Genomic DNA, 24,202 nt, shown 5'->3' with positions numbered 1-24,202 from the left:
GATGTATCACGTTTATTGATTTGCAGATATTGTACCATCCTTGCATCCCTGGGATAAATCCTACTTGGTCATGTTGTATGATCTTTCTGATGTACTGCTGAATCCCATTTGCTAGGATTTTGTTGAGGATTTTGGCATCTACGTTCATGAGGGATATTGTCCTGTAATTCTCTTTCATTGTGTTGTCTTTATCTGGTTTTGGTATTAGGGTGATGCTGGCTTCATAGAATGAGCTTGGAAGTAAAGCTATCCTGTTTTAATTTGAAAGCAGTCTTTTAAAAGCACATTGTACTATTACTTGAAGGTTATTTGGAAGGTAGCATTTTCTATCTTTTTATACTTCTTTTCCTTCCAAGAAATGGTGGGGGGAAATCATCTGGTAAAGCCCATAATCCTTATTGGGGTCAGGGTCATGGAAAGAACACACTTAACCTAGGTTTGAATCCCAACTGAGCCATTTACTAGTCTTACCTTAAGGAAAGTATTTCATTTTTGTGAACCCGTTTTCTGACTTTATGAAATTGACATCATCCTGTCTCTTGAGAGGGTAGCATTAAATTAAATGACATTGTTTTAAGTGTCTAGCACAGTGCTTGGTACCTAGGAGAAGCTCAGTAAATTGTGTTCTAGGGTTCTTTCTCTACAATGGATCACCATCCTTTCCACAAGTTACTGGAGGCCCTATCCTTTATACTACCTCTGCAGGGAGTCTGTACTTCTAAACTATTTGCAAATGCCCTCATATCTGCAAAATTGTTTCTAAATTGCCTTTGTAACTTTGGAGTTTTGGATATAGCTTAGGGTAAAATATTTGATTACTTTAAAAGTGGGAATAAGTGCTAAGAATCTACAAATAAAGGGGGAAATAGTTGAGGGAAGTAATTGCATGTGAACAATTACACTTAATTTAGCAGTTAAGACAAAAAAAGTAAATATAGCAGGTTTTACAATTGAAGGGAACATACACTGTTCAGGGAAAAATACTTTCTAACATTGAGTTCTGAGAGGAATTTACTGATTGTAGTAGTCTAATAGGTTTTGAATAATAAAACAAATACATTATTGAAAAATAAAATCGTGTCTGTGATAGCAGTTTTTTTCCTCAAATGGGAGAAAACAACAGAATGGTCTTCCTTTAGGTTGGCTAGGGACTATCCATCCATCCTTTTGGTACCTCATGCCATAAAGGAATTAAGGCAGTTTAAAAAGATAGGTTAACTACAAACATGCATAAATTAGAATAACTAATGAAAGTCAAGTTTAGTGTGTTCTCATATCAGTCCTCCCAGGTACAATGTTGTATCCAGTGACAGGACTTGAAACATAGAGCTGATTCTAGAGAAATACGAGTAGCTTTTCTCTTCTTAGGCTTCCTCTCTTGAATTGAAATTACCTCTGCAAGTTTTGGCAAGAATTTGCAACAGGCTTTTCAAAATTGAGATCATTGTGAAGTATATCTGGTTCTAGAAGTGTTCTGTAGCAGAAGTGTTCTGATGTAGCCACTAGCCACATGTGGTTATTCAACATTTCAAATGTGGCTAGTCTGAATTAGAATATGCTAGAAATGTCAAATATACACCAGATGTCAGAGACGTAGTAAAAAAATGAAAGTCAAATATCTAAATTTTTATTGATTATATTGAATTGAAATTACAGTATTTTGGATATATTAGATTAAATACAATATAATAAAGTTATTTTTACCTTTTTCTTTTCACTGCTACTAGAGACTTTTATTGGGTCTTGGGATATTTAAAATCATATATGTGCCCAGCATTTGTGGCTTGCCTATATTTATTTTGGATGACTATTCTAGACTTCTGGCTTACAGATATGTGCATGCATGTATGAGTGCACAGCTTTATGGTGTTTGCATAATAAGCACATTTTTATCACTAATGTATAGTTATGATATATAATATAATATTTTATATAGTTATTGTACTCCATGATACTCATGGGGAGGAGGGAGAAAGAGGGCATGGGTTTGCAAATAAGCTCCTTCCCCACATAGGAAAAAATCACTGCGTTAGCAATTAGCCTTATAGAGCAGTGGTTCTCAACCTTCCTAATGCCGCGACCCTTTAATACAGTTCCTCATGTTGTGGTGACCCCCAAGTTCATTGTTACAAATTGAACATAATTAAAGCATAGTGATTCATCACAAAAACAATATGTAATTATATATGTGTTTTCTGATGGTCTTAGGTGACCCCTGTGAAAGGGTCCTTTGACCCCCAAAGGGGTCGCGACCCACAGGTTGAGAACCGCTGTTATAGAGGCAAGGTTGATATTTGGTTATATAGATGGAAGAGTCTTATTTATATTCTTGCTCTAATGCAAGCTGCCCTCCTGTATCATAGATGATGTGTCTGTGCTTCTGGGATTCTCAGTGGGAGTTTTAGTTTTCTGCCTGAGGGAAAAGGGTATCTGATCCCCATGGTGTTAGTTTTCCAGGGGACTAATCTGGAGGCTTTCAACTTTATGGACCTTTAAGAAGTTGTCTTCTATTTTAAACTTGGAATCTCATGGTCTAGTATAAACTGGTCAAATCAATCCCCTAGGCTAGGATGGTTCTAAGTGCCCCACTATTAGAATCCCTCCCCTTTTGTGGCTCTGATAATAACTATGTTCTCCCCAACCAGAGTTTAGAGTATTAAGTTCATCTTGACTCTTTTCTTAAAATGTTTAGATTAAATTTTTGGATGACACTGGTTAATAAAATTATATAGGTTTCAAGCATACAATTCTATAATGCATCATCTGTATGTTGCATTGTGTTTACCACAAATTTCCTTTTGTCATCTTGACTCTTAAAGTTTATTCTGCTTTGAGAGAGCTCTTATTGTGTCTAGTGGTACTTTCTAGTTACCTACTATAACTACATTCATTGATCATAACTATAGGATAGGGCAAAAGTAGGTTTTCAGTTGTGAGTACTGAAACACAGAGTTTATTCTGTAAACCTACTTTCCCCCTACGCTGTAGATATCGGCTTATGGTTGTGAGGGCCATCCTTAAATTAAACATGTTAGAGAAAGAAACCGCTAGACTTATTCACGAGAAACGTTAGAATTTCCAAAATAGTCTTGAGAAGTATGAGAATTTATAAATTATAATAAAACTTTAGTATAGAAATCAGCAGTGTTATAGTCCCTGGAAAAATGTTGAATTGAATTTAAGTATCTTGATATTTATAAAGGTACAACTCCTTATGTTTCCTGATCTCTCAATATATTTATTTTAGTTTTTACTGTTTATACTAGTACCATTTTCATTACTTGTTTATGAGATTGAAGATACCAAATTACAACAACATGCAACAAAAGGATTTAGTTAATGTCACATCTGATTTTTTTTCCTTCTCTATTCTTTATCACTCTTTCAGGTTGCTGCTAAGTGGGAACAAATTAGCTCAGTACTCATAGATGACTTTATTGGAACTGGAACAGAACAAGTACTGCTACTTTTAAAGGACTCCTTAAATTCAGATTGCCTGAGTTCGTTTAAAATAACAGATCTTGACAACATAAACTATTCAGTAAGTCCTGTTTACTTTTTTTGCATTACTTTAAGTACCATTTTAGAAATTCTGAGTGCTTTAAAGCTTTTGACCCACTATTTAAGTATTTGTGATTTCATACTTTAAGTAAACATTTTGAACTTTAAAAATATATGGATTGAATCTTTTAGAAATACAGTCATATGCCACTTAACAATAGGGATATGTTCTGAGAAATGTGCAAACATCATAGAGTGCAGTACACAAATCTAGGTGGTATAGCCTACTACATACCTAGGCTATGTGATATAGCCTAGTGCTCCTAGGTTAGAAATCAATACAGCATGTTACTATATGAATACTGTAAGCAGTTGTAACACAATGGTATTTGTGTATCTAAACATATCGAAACATAGAAAAGGCATAGTAAAAATCCTATATAATAAAAGGCTAATATGCAAATCGACCAAATGTCAGAACAACTGGTCACTATGACACCCACTGACCACTAGGGGGCACACACTCAATGCAGGAGCTGCCCCCTGGTGTTCAGTGCGCTCCCATTGTGGGAGCGCAGCTCAGCCAGAAGCTGGGCTCACAGTGAGTGCAGCGGCGGTGGCGGTGGTAAGGAGTGAGGGTTCCCGGATTGCGAGAGCCCTGGACTGTGAGAGGGATGTCTGACTGACTGCCGGCTTAGGCCCAATCCCAGGGATCGGGCGTAAGCTGACAGGCCGACATCCCCCGAGGGGTCCCAGACTGCGAGAGGGCACAGGCGGGGCTAAGGGGACGCACACCCCCCCCCCCCTCAGTGCACAAATCTCATGCACCGGGCCTCTAGTATGGTATAAAAGATAAGAAATGATACACCTCTGTAGGGCACTTACCATGAATGAAGCTTGCAGGACTGGAAGTTGCTCTGGGTGGGGCAGTGAGTGAGTGCTGAGTAAATGTGAAGGCCTAGGACACTACTGTAGACTTTAGAAACACTGTATACTTAGGCTATACTAAGTTTATAAAACAACATGATATTAAGTCAAGCATAATGATGCAATCAAGAGATGTGGTAAACATGAGATATATGAGGCTGCTGCTGGTGTAATAAGGCATACTATTTTACAACACACGTTTGTATAAGTAGAAAGAGTACAATAAAAATTCTAATATAGTAAATCTATAAACTAGTGACAGTTTATTATCAAGTGTTATGTACTAGATGTAATTATATGTACCATACATGTACATGTGCCTATATGTTTATATGACTGGCATATAAACATTTATTTACACTGTTTCACCAAAAATATGTGAGTAATGTGTTGTCCTCCAATGTTATGATGGGTCCAGTGTCACTAGGTGATAGAAAACTTTCATGTTCATTTTATAATCTTTTTTTTTTAAAATATATTTTATTGACCTTTCACAGAGAGGAAGGGAGAGAGATAGAGAGAGTTAGAAACATCAATGAGAGAGAAACATTGATCAGCTGCCTCTTGCACATCTCCCACCGGGGATGTGCCCGCAACCCTGGTACATGCCCTTGACCGGAATCGAACCTGGGACCCCTCAGTCCTCAGGCTGACGCTCTATCCACTGAGCCAAACCGGTTTCGGCCATTTTATAATCTTATGGGACCATAGTTGTATATGTGGTCCGTTGTTGACCGAAATGTTACATGATAAATGATTGTATGCATTGACTGTCCTTTCAACAGATTCCTAGGTATGTAGTAGGCTATACCACTTACATTTGTGTAACTGCACTCTATGATGTTTGCACAATACAGATTTACTGTGCTTTTGACTATAGTCTATCTGGTGGTCAGTCAAATGATAAAAATACTGTAAAGTAACTTATTATTGCTTCTGAAAATCCTTTTATATCAATAACATGATAATATTGGATTAATTAAAGGATAAAATGAAGTGAAAGCGCTTTATTAAAAGAAGCAACAGTTCATAATATCTTAAGATTTGAGGCATAAGGGAAATGATACACCTGAAGTTTCAGATCTATATAAAATGCCTCTGAGCCTCAGTTTTTTTCATTAGTAAAATGAGGGTAATTCTTATTTTCTCTAGTTGTGGGAGGTTATAAAAATCTATAAGCTAATACTTTTTGAAGCAGTATACAACTGTTACATGGGTGGTAATAGTAATCATTATAATTTTTTTCTGGTTACAAAAAGATGGGGAAAATATATATTTTGTCTTTTTTTAAAAAAATATATTTTATTGATTTTTTACAGAGAGGAAGGGAGAGAGATAGAGAGTTAGAAACATCGATGAGAGAGAAACATCGATGAGCTGCCTCCTGCACACCCCCCACTGGGGATGCGCCCGCAATCCAGGCACATGCCCCTGACCGGAATCGAACCCGGGACCCCTCAGTCCGCAAGCCGATGCTCCATCCACTGAGCCAAACCGGTTTCGGCTATATTTTGTCTTTTATATAATAGTGTCTAACATAGAAAATTGTCCTCTGATTGGATAAACTTTAATTGCATGTTGTTAATATTATGAATTTTAAATTTCAAAATTTCAGTTTCAGTATATTTATTTATTTATTAGAGTCAAACATTGGATTGCAATAAAGATGACGTATTTGAAGACAAAGAAGATAATCGTTATTTGGTGATTCCAGCTCTGGAAAGAAGAGTGAAAGTTAGTATCTATGTTTGCTTTGTGCTTTTCTTTTTTGGATCAGTGCTATTTTAAATGAAAAAGAATAAAAAAGAAAGTTCTTTAAAATATAAGCAACTCAGTGATTGGGAAACACAGTATTTAAAGGATCTTTACCTTTTCTGTACCTCTGTAAGAGCTATTACATTATTTATAAATGTAGCATCTAAAAATCATACCTTTTTGTAGTAAGGTTATGTATATTTAATAAACTTCATAAGATAAAATAAGAAACTCACCTTTTTTGGCTTTTTGAAATTCTTTATAGTTGAGATATTATAGATGTCCCTCTTTTTCCCCCCATTGCCCTCCTCTACCCGGTTCCTGCCCTGCCCAAGGATTTTGCCACCCTATTGTCTGTGTCCATAGGTAATGCATATATGCACGTAAGATCTTTGTTTAATATTTGCCCGACCTCCACCCCACCATTTCCATGCCTCTGATTCTATTTTATTCACCAGTTTATTCTGTTCATTAGATTTCTTATTTGTTTATTTTGATTTTTAGATTCAATTGTTGATAGGTATATATTTGTTGCCATTTTCTTATTCATATTTTTTTTATCTTTTTCTTCTTCTTCCTCTTATTAAAGAATACCCTTCAGCTTTTCATATAATGCTGGTTTGGTGGTGATGAACTCCTTTAGCTTGTTCTTGTTTGTGAAGCTCTTTATCTGACCTTCAATTTTAAATGATAGCCTTGCTGGGTAGAGTAATCTTGGTTGTAGGTTCTTGCTATTTATCACTGAATATTTCTTACCACTCCCTTCTGGCCTGCATAGTTTCTGTTGAGAAATCAGCTGACAGTCCTATGGGCATTCCCTGTAGGTAACTTAACTGTTTTTCTCTTGCTGCTTGTAAGATTCTCCCTTTGTCTTTTGCCCTTGGCATTTTAATTATGATGTGTCTTGGTGTGGGTCTCTTTGGGTTCCTCTTGTTTGGGACTCTCTGTACTTCCCGGACTTGTAAGTCTATTTCTTTCACCAGGTAGGGAAAGTTTTCTGTCATTATTTCTTCAAATAGGTTTTCAATACCTTGCTCTCTCTTTTTCTGGCACCCCTATAATGCGAATGTTGGTATGCTTGAAGTTGTCCCAGAGACTCCTTACACTGTCTTCATATTTTTGGATTCTTTTTTCTTTTTGCTCTTCTGGTTGGGTGTTTTTTGCTTCCTCATATTTCATATCATTGATTTGATTCTTAGAACCCTCCACTCTACCATTGAATCCCTTAATCAATTGGTGTATGCTTAATCTGCAACTGGTCCTTCTCCTTCTTTTTGAGGTTTCTAGAAGATTCTTGAGTAACCTTATAACCATGGTTTTGAACTCTATATCCAGTGGTTTGCTTTCTTCCATTTCTTTCATTTGTGATGTGTTTCTTTGTCTCTGCATTTTGGCTGCTTCCCTGTGTTTATTTCTATGTCTTGGGTAGAGCTGCTATGTCTCCTTGAGTTGATAAAGTGGTCTTGTGAGGTAGGTGTTCTATAGGACCCAGTGGCTCAGCCTCCCCATTCCCCTGAACTGGATGCTCTAGGTGCACCCTTTTGTGGGCTGTGATCACAGTCTTGTTGTAGTTGAGACTTGATTGCCGTTGGTGTCACTGGGAAGAATTGACCTCCAGGCCAATTGGCTGTGGGGACCAGCTGCGACTACAGTGGGAGAGCTGCTGTGCAGGAGACACCCCTGTGGAGCAGGACTTGCTTCAGTGGGGTTTTGGTGCTCACTGAGTCTGCCCCTTGAGTGTGTTGCTTATGGATGTGTATAGAGTTGTAATCTGGTATGGTCTCACACTGACCACTGGGTACACTGTCTCTTGGGTCTCCAGGGAGTGGCAAAGTCAGCCACTGCCTAGGGCAGCCGTGGGCAAACTACGGCCCGCGGGCCGGATCCGGCCTGTTTGAAATGAATAAAACTAAAAAAAAAAGACCGTACCGTTTTATTTAATGATGTTTACTTTGAATTTATATTAGTTCACACAAACACTCCATCCATGCTTTTGTTCTGGCCCTCCGGTCCAGTTTAAGAACCCATTGTGGCCCTCGAGTCAAAAAGTTTGCCCACCCCTGGGCTAGGGCCACGCAGCAGGAACTATAGCGAGAGCTGCAGATTCCTCCTCTTTGTATTGGGTTTGGAAGTGCTCAGATGAGGCCCAGCCACAAAGCAAGGCAGGGTGGTGCTGGTGCCGGGTCTTGGCCCTCTATTGAAAGGTTTGGGGCTCCCTGACCCAGCAGCAGCTTACTTGAGAGACCCTAGCCCAGGGGTGGGCAAACTTTTTGACTCGAGGGCCACAATGGGTTCTTAAACTGGACTGGAGGGCCGGAACAAAAGCATGGATGGAGTGTTTGTGTGAACTAATACATGTTAACACTGCTGCTGGTGAAGGAGCGGAGGGGAGAGCAAGAGAACCCTCCGCTCTTTCGGCTCCGCGGGCCAGATAGAACAGCTGAATGGCCCGGATCCTGCCGCGGGCTGTAGTTTGCCCAGGGCTTCCCTAGCCTGAGCAAGGACAGGCCATTCATATGCAAAAGCCACTGCACACAGCTTGGGTGGGGTTGTGAATTGGATGAGGTGGGGTGTTAGGGACTCACCAGGGCAGAGCAAACAGAAATGGCTGCCAGTCAGCCCTGCGACTGACTGGGGAGGTCCCAGCATAGGAACAGTGATCCCCGTGAGCACCTTCATCTGGGAGAAATCCGCCCTCGAGTTCCTGCCCTGATGCCAGTCAGTCCCGTTCCTCCTTGCATGTGTCCGTGTCCCCCAAAGCCTCGCCCTAGCGCTGGAGCTCAGAGGAAGCAGGACCTCGTAAGTTCAGTTCATGGTGCCAGCTTTTATGAGGAACAGCTGCATCTCCAGCAGCCTCTGTGTCACTGAACCCCAATCTGCACTGGTTTTTATAGCCCGTAGGGACTTCTTTTCCCAGCACTGGGAGCCTGGGCTGGGGGTCTGGTGTGGAGCTGAGACCCCTTGCTCCTCTGGGCGGCCTCCACAGATACACTCTCCCTCCTGATTAAAAAAGTGGAACACATGGGTGCCAGACCAGCCAATTCCCTGCCTCCGCACCTCCTACCATTCTCAGTGTGCTTTCTTCTTTACTTCTCTAATTGTAGGACTTCTATTCAGCCAGCTTTCCAGCAGTTCTGGATGATGGTTATTCTGATTTTAGTTGTAATTTTGATGTGGTGGTGGGAGGCTGTGAGTACAGGTGTTTACCTACGCCGCCATCTTCTCTGTTCCCACCAAGAAACTCACTTTTAAAGATACATTCTTTCTGGTCTGTAGGATCAGTGTACTATATTATCTCTTTTTAAGGCGCAGCAAATATGATAAATCATAACATGTTCCAAACATAGACAGTTCACCCTCAAGTTTTCCATGCAGAGCTCTCTAAAAAAAGTGTTGTTCCTATTGTCTGAAGGTAATTCATACTCCCTGTAAAATACTTAGACTGTGCAAACAAATGTTATAAAGAAACTAACAATTACCTTTGATTCTATTACTGAGATATAATCAATTTTAACACTTTGGTATGGATATTCTTGCAGGTTTTTAAAATGAATATATGCAAATGTATATGGAAATGTGATTATAAGATGTTCCTTTGTAACTTGCCCTTTTCCATGTGTAAAAATTTTCAAATATACAGACATGTTCAAAGAATAGTATAGTGATTATCTCTGTAGTTCCCACATTGGTTCAACTATTGTTTCGTGTTGAAAAAATCATATTTGCCTCATCTATTTGTGATTGTGTACCTTTATGTGTACATTTTTGCAGAATAATTTGAAAGTTGCAAATATTATACTACTTCACTCTTACATATTTTAGCAAGAATCTCCTAAAATTAAGGACATTCTCTTAGGTAACCAAAATACCATTATTGCACTTAGAAAATCAATAAAAATCCCTTAATCATATTCACCATTCAGTCCATATTCAGATGTCTTTAACTGCCACAAAAATGTTGTTTTTAAATCCTCACCTGAGGATATGCTTATTCATTTTAGAGAGAGGGGAAAGAGAGAGAGAGAGAGAGAGAGAGAGAGAGAGAGAGAGAGAGAGAGAGAGAAAGAGAAAAGCATCTATTGGTTGCCTTCCATAGGTGCCCTCACCAGGAGTTGAACTCTAAACCTAGGTATGTGACCTGATAGGGAATTGAACCTGGAAACTTTCAGTATATGGGGTGATGCTCCAACCAACTGAGCCACACCAGTCAGGACAAACATGTTTTTTATAGTTATTCTTTTCAGGATTCAATCAAAGTTTACACTTCCATTTGATTATTGTGACTCTCATTGATCTTTTTATTTAGAATAATGCCTCCTCCCTTATTTTTAAAATAATACCAATGAGCAGGCCAGGTGAGGTGCTCCTCCTTTTGGATTTGTCTATTTCCTTATGATATTGTTTAACATTTTCCTCTATCCCTGGCAAACTTTTCTGTAAAAGGCTAGATAGTAAATATTTATACATTGCAGGCCATTTTAAAATTATTTGGAACTGCTTTAATTATTAAAGTGAATTCAGCAACTGCTTACTGAACACGTGCTAGATATGAATGTGAACAATAGATAAATAAAATATCATAGTGGACATAGAGCCATAAAGGAAAAGATTGATTACATTTAAAACTTTTGTACTCAGAACAAAGTAAAATAAATAAAAAGACATATTATGTGTTAAGAAACTATAACACAGAACAGAGGATTAATTTTCTTAATATAAATATTTATTCTGAGGAGAACCAAGATGGCAGTGTAAATGCCAATACTCACCGCCTCCCACAATCACATCAAAATTACAACTAAAATACAAATAAGAACTGCCTGAAAGCTGGCTGAATGGAAGTCCTACAACTAGAGAAGTAAAGAAGAAAGCACATTGATACTAGTAGGGGAGGCAGAGGTGTGGAAGGGAATTGGGGAGAGCAGGACCTTGGAGAAACTTGTGCACATATATAGGAATGTTCACAGCAACATTGTAATACACCACGTCTGGACATAACCCAGATGTCCATCAACAGCAGACTAGAGAAGTAAGCTAGTGTAGTCATATGATGGCATATTATAGAGCAATGAAAGACATGAACCGCAGCTACTAGTGACAAATGGATGACATTTAAACCTAATACATACAGAATGATTCCACTTATAAAAAGTTCAGAAGTAAAGGGTCAGGGTAATGCTGCCTCCAGTGGAGAAATAGAGGGCCCATGGACAACTGGAGTGCTACGTTTTGACTAGGATGTTGTTACATGGGTGTTAACTTCATTAGTCTGTAAACTGTTCTTTGTGTGTATTATGTACTCTTCTGCATGCATGAGAGAGATCGGAGTAAAAAGAACAAAAAAACAAGGTTCGCTATCATGCAGTGTAGTATGATCCTATATATGGTTTTGTTTGCGGGGAGGAGAAGGAAAGCATTCCTTAACATATGCTACATGGAAAAATTCTGGAAAGGTAACCACTCTGTTGGCTGCACAAATGGAATTAAGGGTGTATGAAGGGAAGATGAGATGTACTTTTATGTTATTTAAATTTCTTACCACATGCTTATTTTCAATAGTTTTATAACAAAACTTCATAATAAAATATTTGAGTAGTCTAGTGATTTACCATTTAGTCCTGAAGCAGAGGGCATGTTGAGGGGAGTAGGGAAGAGAGAACAGGATCGTTTCTGAGAGGGCCCTTATTTTCAGCCTGACCACATATTCCTCTCTTCATTTCCTCCCTCTTCAGCAGTCTCAGATTTGCTCCACCTCTGATGGGCACCTCTTTCTTCCCGTAAATTACAAATTACTCAGTAAATGAGTGATGGAGTGTGAATGATATGGAGCCCACAGAATTAGGTCAGCAGATGAAGTTTTTAAAATATTAGCTAGATACTTTACATACTTTGCATAGTGAGGTAAAATATGACTCAATCTTCATTCTCCAACTGCTATTCATTGATACAAAGAAAGAATGTACCTGCCTTAAGATGAAATTTAAAAGAAAGGAATTATAAAACAGGATGCATTGTGTGTTTTCAATCTAGAAAAACATTTATATTAAAAACTGGATTAATACTTAAACAGCCTCAGATATCAATCTGAAATGAAACAGTTTCTATCAGTTCAATGACATGACTCTTTAAATTTTCAGTAACAAAATGTATTTCATGAATGTTTCATATTTTATGCTGAAATCTATTTATCTGGTACAATAAAAGGAATGGATTGTTCTATGCCTAATTCAGAGCCAATTTTCCCCCCAGTAGTTAAGAGCCAATCCTAGTACTGAGTTTATTAGCACAAAAATAAACATGTGACAGTTTGGAGGCTGTTAATGTGTTATCTTTAATTTTTTAAATAAAGGTTATATGAATAGAGGATTTCAAATAGTATCAAATTAAAAGTGACTATTTCTGTTTATAATTATGTCTTTTGGTTTCTGAAACAGAAATTATTTCAACAAGAAAAACAATTTCCTTGTGGGGGTAGGAGTGTTGATAGGCTTTGTTTTTTATTCATATTTATCGGACTTACTCATAGTCATATTGATTACTAAACTCAGTAGTGAAACTAGTGCTAATACATTGGCATTCTCTCAGTTTGATATGTACAATTTATTGCAGTTCCTTGCTGTGTTTTCTTTTGTCATTAGAGACTTAAAATTTACAAGTAAAATAGTTTTGCTCTGAGAAGTATTCTCTGCTTTCTATAGAAAAATAAATTAATATGCAGATTTGGAGAGAGCACTTCCTGAATTAATGGTATGTCAGTTTTCATATGAAACTATGTCTCTGGCAATGATTTTTCTTTCTACTTTACAGGTTGGCTTGGCTTCTATTCAGGAAGTTCAGAAGCATCTTTTGCTTAAGGAAAAAGTTATCTTAAAATCTTACAAAGCTTTAATGAACTTGCTTCAAGGAAAAGAATGTAGTACATCAATTGCAGAGAAGGTAAAATTAATCATGTGACCATTTTATCATTTTATTAATTAAAACCTATTGAAGAGTTATTTAACTTTATTTTTATTTTCGACACTATTACAGAAGAATTATTTGAAATGGAAATTAGAATATAATAGAAATATGCAATGGATCAAGAAGCAAAGTGGCAGGGATTATTAATGGTAGGCTTTTATGTCATTGAAAAATATGTGGTTAAGAAGCCAATATTTTACCAATTTGCAAGTTATTCTTATTCAGTAGGATATCAAAATCTCAGTTACCAGGAACCTTGGGGGAATAAGTCCTTTTGTTTAAAAAATATTTAACAAAACTCTTTTATTTGTATAGTTTGAATAGAAATTACTCCTAATTGAATTATATATTTTCTGACTTCTTAAGCAAAATTACTGAACATTATTTAAGCTTGTATGAATGACACAATTTTATCATTAGTATAATTGTTGTTCTTTTAGTCTCTTGCATGGTTCATTTTTAAGGATATTTATTTCTCTAGTTAATGTCCCTAAATTGCTCTGATTTTTAGCCCCCATGTCTGCTTTTTATCATTTTACTGTCATTTTCTTTGGGGTTGACCATCATCTGAATCTCTTTAGTACTTTTTAATTATTTATGCATGTACAGTAATGTAGAAAGTTAGCAAAAACTGCTTAGACTTCATAAAAATAGTATTTATGCACATTAGTTCCCCCAGAGGAAAATATAACAAAGTTACAAATAAATCAAGAAAATCTGGGCAGTGCTTTGCTCTGACACTCTTCAAGGTTGACCATTCTTGTAATGGTCTGTATTTCAGTCCTAGAAATATGAGGATTTGGGTCCAAAATATGATTCTGTGAGTATAAGAAACATAACAAAGACCCATCATGTTACATTTCTGCAATACTCTTTTAGTTTTCTGAGAAAACTCCTGAAAGTCATTGTTAAAAGTCTCCCCCTTTCCCTTCCTTACCCCACCCCAACCATTTTGCCAGTATTAGAAAAGGGGAAGAAATTAGTGCATTGAAACCATTGTGTGTGAGATACCGTTTGGCCCTTTACATGGTTAATTTGAACAGTAGTCCTGGCAGGTAGTAAACATTTCTGCAGGTTTGGGATGAATAGTCTGCCTCACATCTCACCGCTACTGACAAAGTGTCAGACTCCTAGGAACATGTGTAGTCCACTCTAGTGGAAGTGCCCTTATCGTTTTTTCAGTAATTGGCACAGAGAGGGGTAATATAGATTAATGGTTAAGGTAGAGCATGGGCTCTGGAACCACTCTGCTTTGGTTCAAATCCCAGCTGTGCCCCTTGCTAGCTGTGTGATCTAGGACAGTGATGGTGAACCTATGACACGTGTGTCAGAGGTGACATGCAAACTCATTTTTTTGGTTTTTCTTTGTTAAATAGCATTTAAATATATAAAATAAATATCAAAAATATAAGTCTTTGTTTTACTATGGTTGCAAATATTTAAAAATTTCTATATGTGACACGGCACCAGAGTTAAGTTAGGGTTTTTCAAAATACTGACACGCTGAGCTCAAAAGGTTCGCCATCATTGATCTAGGCTAGGACAAGGTACTTAACCTCCCTGAACCTCATTTTATTAAAATCTGGAAAATTTAGATAATAATACTGTGGACCTTGGGCAGTGGTCGGCAAACTCATTAGTCAACAGAGCCAAATATCAACAGTACAACGATTGAAATTTCTTTTGAGAGCCAATTTTTTTAAACTTAAACTATATAGGTAGGTACATTGTTATTAACTTAATTAGGTACTCCTAAACTGGCCTTTGCTAAAAACGTCCTCAATCTGATTGAGGTACGTTCGCTGAGGTCGACCCATTCCAACTCTCCCATCCACACTCGTCTTGTATACTTGTTTCGTCTATCTCCTTTCGTTCATCCTCTCTCTTTGTCCAAACCATCTCGACATACCTTTCTCCATTCTCGACACTACATCTTCTTTCACTCCACAACGTTCCCTAAAATTAACTTAATAAACTTTCCTTAAAGTTTTAAGTCTTAGTTAAACTATAGGTACGTTGAATAAAACTTGATATCATACTTGATTACAATATTATTTATTGATAAAATTAAATTCCTTACAATTTACCTTACAATATCCATAAAATTAAATCATGACAATGACTGACAAACACTAATGTGAACACCTAAAAAAATGTTTCATTTTAAAATAATAAAGCCACCAACACAAAATAATTACAATTCTTAGATTGATGACAAAAATACCTGTAAGATTTGCAGCTGGTTGGAAAAATATAGGTAACTTTATGCTTCGAGTAGGTACTTTCGTCACCCGCGCGTGATTTGCGGACGCAACTAGCACTAACCACTGCACAATGAGACTGCTGACTGCCTGGCTCACTCAACTCCTGCATATCCCTCTGCCCGCCTGTGCCTTGTCTCTGGTCGCCCGACCTACCGACACCCCCCACTTCTTCTAACGCCACTTCTTCAAAATAGACTCGCCCAGGCCGAAAACCCACTTCTGCGCATGGGCCACAAAGTTTCAATCGCACTGTATGTGCGCGCCCGCACGTGGTATTTTGTGGAAGAGCCACACTCAAGGGGCCAAAGAGCCACATGTGGCTCGCAAGCCGCAGTTTGCCGACCACTGACCTAGGGCATTAGGGTTATTGTGAAGGTTAAACAAATACAGAAATGGCATTAGAACAGTGCCTAACCTATAGTAAGCATTCAGTAAGTGTTGTTTATTATTATTATTATTATTATTATTACTACTACTCCTATTCTTCCTCCTCCTCCTACTGTTCCTATTGTTATTAAAGTCCATATGTGTGGAAATGAGTATGGCTTGGACTTTAAGAATAAAATTTTAGCAATAACCGATCAGCAATCCAAAGATACAGTAGTTTAATCAGTTTTACTCATACAAAAGTTAACATTCATAGGTTTAATATAAGTCACTGGTAAGATAAAGATTGGATTGTTTTCAGCATGCCTGGGGTACATATTGTTTGATTATTTTCAAGATGGACTCCAGGTTTATATCCCTTCTGTGTTGGATACCCTGTCTTTTTTCTAATCAGGGCATGCTTCTTAATCTGAGTAAATAGCTAATTATATATATATATATATATATATATATATATATATATATATGTTTTATTTCAGTGAATTAGGTATAATCTATAAATATACATAATTTATTTTAAAATAATTTACACTTTTTTTTAGTTTGGGTACATTTGGTAGGGGTTTTTTTTGCAATTAGTTACTTAAACATGCTTTTCTATAAGGAATGTCTTGTTACTCTTTGTGGTGAAGAAGAAAATCCTGTTCATACTTGTGATAAGAACTTATCAGGCAATCCTCAAGATTCAAAACAGCTAGTAGAGAAGACATGGTATCGTGTAATAGATGATAGTTTGGTTGTTGGAGTGAAAACCACATCTTCTTTGAAGCTGTAAGTAAATTCTAACGATACTGTTATCTTTTTAAAAAATTTCTTTATTGATTAAGTTATTACATATGTGTCCTTATCCCTACATTACCCCTCCATCCCCCCACTCATGCCTGATACTGTTATCTTAATGTTCTAGAGCAGCACTGTCCAACAGAAATAATGCAAGCCACAAATGTAATTTTCAATGTTCTAGTAGCCATATTAAAAAATGTAAATAGAAACAGGTGAAACTAATTTTAATAATAGTATATCCCCAAAATTATCATTGCTGAGGGATAAATAATGTTCTCTATATATTTATTTATGTTTTATATGTTTTTAAGGATTTTTACAGAGAGGAAGGGAGAGGGATAGACAGATAGAAATATCAGTGAGAGAGGAACATCATCATCAATTGGCTCCTTCCTGATTGAGCCCGCAACCCAGGCATGTGCCCTTGATCGGGAATTGAACCAGCGACCTTTTTGTTCCTGGGTGGACACTCAACCACTGACCCACACCAGCCAGGCAACAATATTCTGTATTTAAAAGCAGATTTTATTTAAGTAATTTAGAGGAGTATAAAATGCAGTTTTTACTTTAGAAGTATTTGCATTCTAAATTATTGCTAAAATAAAGTTTTTTTAAAAAAAATAGTATTTTTTTCTTGTTTAAAGGAAAGTGGGGAGTGGGAGGCTTACCAGGCATTAATTTTACCATTTTTTTCCATTAAAAAGTTACTTTCCTAAAGTCCAGCATATTTACAGTGTTTTTGCTTTCTTATTTTAAGAGAGGTGTTAATTATACGATTTTTAAAAATGTATTTGGCTTTTACACCTAATTTTCTGATACATTTTACATTTAAAATTAAGTTTCCTAGGAAAGGAGAGAATAAAATGTGTTGTTGTTTGTATGACATTTAATCATCTATTTAATTTTAAAGAATGAAATTTTAGACTAAACTAACCTCTGGATGTTTTACAGGCCTCTGAACCAGGTGACTTTATCGTTGGTAATGGATGAACCCCATAGCTCCAGCTTTCAGCTTATTAAGTGTCAAAATAGGGTGATCAAGTTGAGTAGGGACTCTTTTTCAGCACCCTGCGCAGTGCCATATGAAAAAGGACCAGAGGCAAAAAGAATCAAATTGACTGTTGATATTGAGGAAGAGGATGAAGAGAGCTTTGTTTGTGGACAATCATCTGAGAAAGAGTGTGTTCAGATAGTTACTGCCGTAACATCTCTTTCGCCATTTTTAGCACTCAGTCAGGTATTTTGCATTGTGCTGCTGCAAATTAGGGAGAGAGAAAACTCTTCTGAACATCAGTTTTTTCCATGTGGCAGACTTTTTTTAAGTCTAGAAGATTTTTCAAGTGGGAAATACCTAGTGACCTTTCCAAAGAAACCTATAGGTAATCTTTGTTGATACTTTTTAATCATATACCAAATTGAATCAGAAAATTTTAAGAACTCTTATTTATTCGATAATAGAATTTAATGAAAAAGCTTGTGACATGTTTTTCTTGTAGAACAAATGGAAGATCTCTTTGCACTTCTTGCAACATTGCAAAAAAATTGCTTCCAAATTACATCAGCCAGATATGCCCTGACTTCAATGAAGACATGGCTCCTGGAACACATGAAATGTGAAGTAATCAAAAAATTTCCAGAAATTTGCTTTTGTAAAGGGTCAGAAAATTTGTATGGGACACTCTTCCACTGGCAACAAAGGACACCATTTGAAGGGATTTTAATAATCTATTCCAGGTAATGCACATCAAATTGGAATTGGTCCACCAAACTTAGTATGTGGTGAATGTGTGGTCCAACAGGAATCCCTATGGTAGAATTCTGTGCCATTGTGGGACATGTCCGGGTCATTGCCTGGTTTGGCATGAATGGGCTGGTGGCCTCATATAAAAACTATAGCTGTTTTAATTTTGTTTATTTTTGCCTTTTTTATTTTTGGTTGAATTGGGCCTAATAATTATTTTAAGATTTTCCCTTTACCTCTCCCCCTCATTGACATTTTTTTAAAAATATATATTTTATTGACTTTTTACAGAGAGGAAGGGAGAAGGATAGAGAGTCAGAAACATCGATGAGAGAGAAACATCAATCAGCTGCCTCCTGCACACCCCCCACTGGGGACGTGCCCACAACCAAGGTACATGCCCTTGACCGGAATCGAACCTGGGACCCCTGAGTCCGCAGGCCGACGCTCCATCCACCGAGCCAAACCGATCAGGGCCTCATTGACATTTAAAAAAAATATATAATATTGATCTTACTACTCAGAGAAAAAATTAATTAGGAAGCAACCTCATGAGTATTAAATGACTTGGTGTAGGATATGTATTTTATATTGCTACTATCTGAATTCTATCAATGATCACATCCATGCATTATTGGTTCTATTCATTGCTAGAATATTTATACATGAATATTGATTACTATAATATGTTGTACACAACTGCTTTGTATTGTCTGAGTTTTGTAATATTGTGTGTTGTTTTTTTTTTATTTCCAGGAATCAATCAGTTTTGTTTCAGTGCCTTCGTAATCTCACCAGAGTTCTCCCTATAAACTGTTTCTTGAAAAATCTAAAATCAGGAAGTGAGGATTTCCTAAGTGATCATTTGGCATTAACTTTGGAGAAGGAACTGGCTATCCTTGGTTCTCTTTCTTCTGCCTTAGTTAAGGTTGAAAACAACTTGGTGCAGAGCTGTGAAGCAAGCACAGCAAATAGTAGTGGTGTTCTGACTGTTTTATCGGACAGCAAAGAAACCATCCAGCCCTACAGAGGAGAACTTCAGAGAGAAAAGCAAACGTTGGGGATGGACCTAAAAGTGAGTGGTGCCCTTTATAGAGAACTAACTTTGCAATTAGCTGAGGTTCAGCTGAAATCAGACCTTACTGCACAAAAATTGAGTGGTCAGTAATTATAATCTCAATTTGATTATATTTTAAAATATTTTCCCTGCCAGAATAGTTTGATTTCACTTGGTTTTATTTCACATTACATGCCTCCTTTGTAAAAATTAAAAGTGAGGCTTTTTGTAGAATCATGTTTTGATGATGCACAAAATATCAAGCCTTAGGGCAGCACTTCTTGAACTGGGGCCATTTTGCCTCGCTCCAACCTTCTTCCCCTTTCCTCACCTTCCCTGCCCAGGAGCATTCAGCTTGTTTGGAGACTACTTTTTTTTTAAATGTCAAAAGGAGTGAACAGTGGGGAGGCTGATGCAGGGGTGCTATTCACATCTGGTAGGTAGGAGCCAGGGATGCTGCTAAATATCCTAGTGCGCACAGATGAACTCCCCTAGAAAGAATGATTCTTGCCCGGCTGGTGTGGTTCAGTGATTGAGCATCGACATATGAACCAGGAGGTCGGGGTTCGATTCCTGATCAGGGCACATGCCCAGATTGTGGGCTTGATCCTCACTGTGGGGTATGCAGGAGGCAGCCAATCCATGATTCTCTTTCATCATTGATGTTTCTATCTCTCGCTCCCTCTCCCTTCCTCTCTGCAATCAGTAAAAATATATTTAAAAAAAAAGAATTATCCATCCCGTAATTCAGAGGTTGAGAAATCCTGCCTTAGAGTTACCACTTGAGAGATGGCAGAAGTGCTTTAACAGTATTTTGCTCTAAATCTTTTTTAAAAACTTAAATAGTTCTTTTATTGTATTCTGCGTAATAAAATCTAGCTTATATGAATTAACTTCAAACAGTCGGAGTTGTCAGGATTCACAAGTTGTGTAAAGACCAAACTCTTATGGGAATTTAAATGGTGGGCTGTCTGGGTGAGATCATTAAAATGAAAATGTTTGGACCCTTGTTCATTTAAATTTTATTAGAAAGTTTCTCTAAATTGTTTAAGTTTATAAGTATGAAAATTTTAGGCCATTTCTCTAAAAAGCATCTCTCTTTCAAAAGGTTAAGTACAGGCCACTGTTTTATTTTTTTAATTAAAAATGCCTTTAAGCCATGTGAAATTCTAACTCTGAGAAAAACTAAAATATAATACTCTAACTAAAATAATTTAAAGAATATGGTGTTTCTCACGGACTGAAAAATTTAAAAATAATTGAAAATTCACTTCAGTTAGGAAGTGATTTTTAAGGGATTCAGTGAGACATTTCAAAGGGATAAAAATTCAACTTATTCCTTTTTAAAAAAAATGAATTCTGGAATAATAAGAGAATGTCAGGAGAGGAAAAAAAGGACTCAAAAGGATATGGGCCAAAAGGAATGTTTCTGATCCTTTTTCACTCTAAAATCCTTAAGTGAGATGGAGGAAATAAAGATGATTATGGAAACTGGCAATTCGTGCTTGAAGCTATGAAGTGCTAATTCTCCCCATGCCTTCAAAATGCTTGTACCTAATGATCTGATGATGCAAATGGGTTTTAGAAAATGTAGGTTATTTTCTTGTCTCAGCCTTTGTGATTGTCCGTATAATGTGCTCTCTTTTTTTTTTAATTAATTCATTGCAAATTGAGACAGCTCTCTTTCAATGGAAAATATTTCAGACTTTCTGGAAGTGGAAATGAAATAATTTCAGGATTAATTGTGGAAATCTGGGAGCAGTATGTGTCAGTAGATATATTAAAACTGTCCATGGCATGTTCTGACAGAACAACCAAGTATAAAATATAGGAACTAGATTAGAAGATGGAAGCTATCAGAGAACTAAGTACAATTTAATTGCCATAGTTTACTGGTAGGAAACTTAAAAGTAGCATTTGCTTATATTTTCTTTATAAAAGGAACCTAATGTTACTGGTATTAATGAAGATATACCAAATAACCTCCTTACTAGTGAGTTTGCTACTTCAGTATATATCTTTACTTACTACAAACTAGAAAGTTTGAGGAAATGATGACGCCGTTCTCTCATGACTCAGTTGTCTGCCTCTGTAAGCATGTTCCTCTGACCGCTGCCCTCATCATGAATGGGAAGTTCCCCTCAAAAACACAGTCCTCCCAAATCCACACTGCTGAAGTGAAAACCAGTTTCGCTTTGGAACAGAGTACTCCACAGTTTTCAAGCACAAAACTTTCTGTTGGCCTCCTGATCCTTTAACAAAGGAATGTGTGCAAGCCAACATTATTCAGTTTAGTGACCAGTTGAAGGAAGGAAGAAGAAATGCAACATTTATTGACTGCCAACTATGTGTAAAACAGTAAGCTTGAAACATACACACACACATACATGTTCATGTTCATATCCATACATATATATGGGTTAATTCTTCAAAGCAACCCATTAAAAGTAATTATTAGTATTGTCCCCAGTATGAAAAGGAATGTTAAACCAAATTAAGTGGGTGCATGCAAGCAACTTGAACCTGTGTCCTTGTTAGAAATTTTTCAAAATCAGCAGACCCTTTAAGAATTCTAGTAATGTACTGGCTCTGGTTGAGTAGCTCAGTTGGTTAGAGCTCTGTCCCAATAGGCCAGGGTTGCAGGTTCAATCCTGGTTGCGACACATGCAAGAATCAACCAATGAATGCATCAGTAAGTGGAACAATAAATCAATGTTTCTCTTCTCTCTTCCCTCCCTTCCCCCATCCCTTCCCCCCCTCTAAAAATCACTAAAAGTAATTTTTAAGAATCATAATACTATACAAGTGAATATTGTCTTGATAAAGCTTTGTTTTCCTTCTTCCATTCTTCCTTTTGTTGTTGTTGTTGTTTTTTGCCTAAAAGTTGGGCAGTATCAGATATTGAGAGATATCCTTTTTTCTTCCTTGTACTTAAACTTGTAAAAACAGCCGTTTCCATTCTCATGGCATGAGTGAAAGGTCTTTCTTGGATAACCCCATCTAGAGGACTTTAGGCTTTTATTGCTAAAGACAGTATGGTGCAATGGAAAGAATGCTGATCCATAAACAGTGTACTGAGTTGAATCCTTCGTCAGTTTGTTCTGTTTTCTCTTTGAGAGTTTCCTTGATCTGGTACTTGAATTGCTTACTCCCTTAACCAAAAGCCCTATCCTATTGTGTCGAGTATCTTCACAGTGCTAATTGTCTGGCCACCTTCTAGGAGCTTATTTCAATAATCGTGTTGGTTTTTATTCAGTAGGGTAGCAGGCACTATTCAGATAGTGAGTGTTTATAAGGGCCAGAAAATCAGACACCTTCTGTGCTGCACTGTTCAGATTTGTCCTGTGTTATACTTGTGAGGAGCTACACTGGACAAAGTACCTGTGTGCATAACTGTAGGTCAACATAACTGTGCTGAGTCCAGCTAGGAAATTTCTTTAGCATCATTAACTTCATCTTTAATTATCCATTTCACGGCAGCAGTCACTTACCCCAAAAGTATAAATAGTGTTACTGGCCAGTAAAGCATACCATTAGCAATCAAGCAAAGCATTTAGCACTAGCTACCCTGTCAGTGCGGAGTGGGAGAGAAGTGTGATGCGTTCCATTGATGGCCTGTTGCACATCATTTTTTTCCTTTTCTTGTACCAGAAACTCTGATTTTGTTAAAGAAACTTCCTTTCCCATAGTTCATGTGATTGGGGGAGTGCACGCTATTCCCAGTTCCAGAAGCTGGTCCTGACTCATCTAAGCTAGTTGGTGCAAGACATTTCCCTAAACTGGTTTGGATGGGCGAAAGACTTTAATTGGACCTAATTAGTCTGAGGGGAAGGACTGGGTTCTTTGGTTAGGAAGAGGTTCTCTTCCTGTCCCATCTAGAAGTAGGTGACCCTAATTTAAAAAGTTGAGAGTTACCTTATAACCACAGGAAATTAGGCTTTCGAATGAATCTGATGTTATTGACTGCATAATTGTTTTATGCTGCTGATCAAACCTAAATCTCACCCTTTCCTAGGACTTCCTATTACTTCAAGAAAAAGTAATTTGTAACAGAAATCAAGGTTTCTATTACTTGCAGGTAAAATAATATCTCACTGCTAGAAACGGGAAAAAGAATGCCAGAGAGTGAAACTGACTGTTGGACATGTGGAGTCCCCGGATGGGAATAGTTTAGTACAGGGGCAGGTTGCTTGTACCAGCTAAAAGAAGAGTAGGGCTCAGTCGCTATGGCTCAGTGGTGAGAGTTGACCTATGAACCAGGAAATCATGATTCAATCAATTCCTGGCCAGGGCACATGCCCTGGTTGCAGGCTCGATCCCCAGTGGGGGATGTGCAGGAGGCAGCCAATCAATGACTCTCTCTCATCATTTATGTTTCTGTCTCTCCCTCTCCCTTTCTGAAATCAATAAAAATATGTTTTAAAAAAAGAAGAGAGGGAAAGAGCCACCCACTCTGCCCCCACGTGCCCCTTTTATTGGCTTGCTAGGCTTCTTTATTGTGGTTTTTTTTTTTTAGTTTACCACTCAAATTATTTCACATCTCATAGTATTTTATATATAAGATCAACTTTTTTTAAAGTCTTTTAAATATTTTCTCTATCTCTTAGCTTCCCTCTGGTATTATACCAGGCTACTTATTCAATTAAGACTTCCTCATTGGGTTAGAGATATATTTCAGATTATTTAACCTATTTCTCCATATTTCCTGTGTCAGAATATAAAATTATGAATGTCAGTACCATATCTTTTATGTTTCTTAGATATGAGAAGAATTCAAACTTGCAATTCTCTTCTGACAACTGTTCTCATATCCTCAGTTATATCCTG

The 24,202-nt window shown here is 37.3% G+C and overlaps 1 protein-coding gene across 1 annotated transcript in view; it reads left to right on the top strand.

The window, feature by feature from the left end:
• The window catches only part of FANCB (FA complementation group B), a 400,139-nt gene that overhangs the window by 5,700 nt on the left and 370,237 nt on the right, over window positions 1-24,202 (top strand). The window contains exons 2-8 of the mRNA XM_081115081.1: window positions 3,389-3,541; window positions 6,070-6,162; window positions 12,991-13,119; window positions 16,399-16,565; window positions 17,529-17,956; window positions 18,074-18,311; window positions 19,075-19,393. Of these exons, the coding sequence (XP_080971207.1) occupies window positions 3,389-3,541; window positions 6,070-6,162; window positions 12,991-13,119; window positions 16,399-16,565; window positions 17,529-17,956; window positions 18,074-18,311; window positions 19,075-19,393 (1,527 nt within the window). The remainder of the gene's footprint in view (window positions 1-3,388; window positions 3,542-6,069; window positions 6,163-12,990; window positions 13,120-16,398; window positions 16,566-17,528; window positions 17,957-18,073; window positions 18,312-19,074; window positions 19,394-24,202) is intronic.

The sequence above is a fragment of the Myotis nattereri genome (genome assembly GCF_964212035.1).
Source record: "Myotis nattereri genome assembly, chromosome: X".
Classification (NCBI taxonomy): Eukaryota; Metazoa; Chordata; class Mammalia; order Chiroptera; family Vespertilionidae; genus Myotis; species Myotis nattereri.
This window is presented reverse-complemented; position numbering and strand designations above follow the sequence as displayed.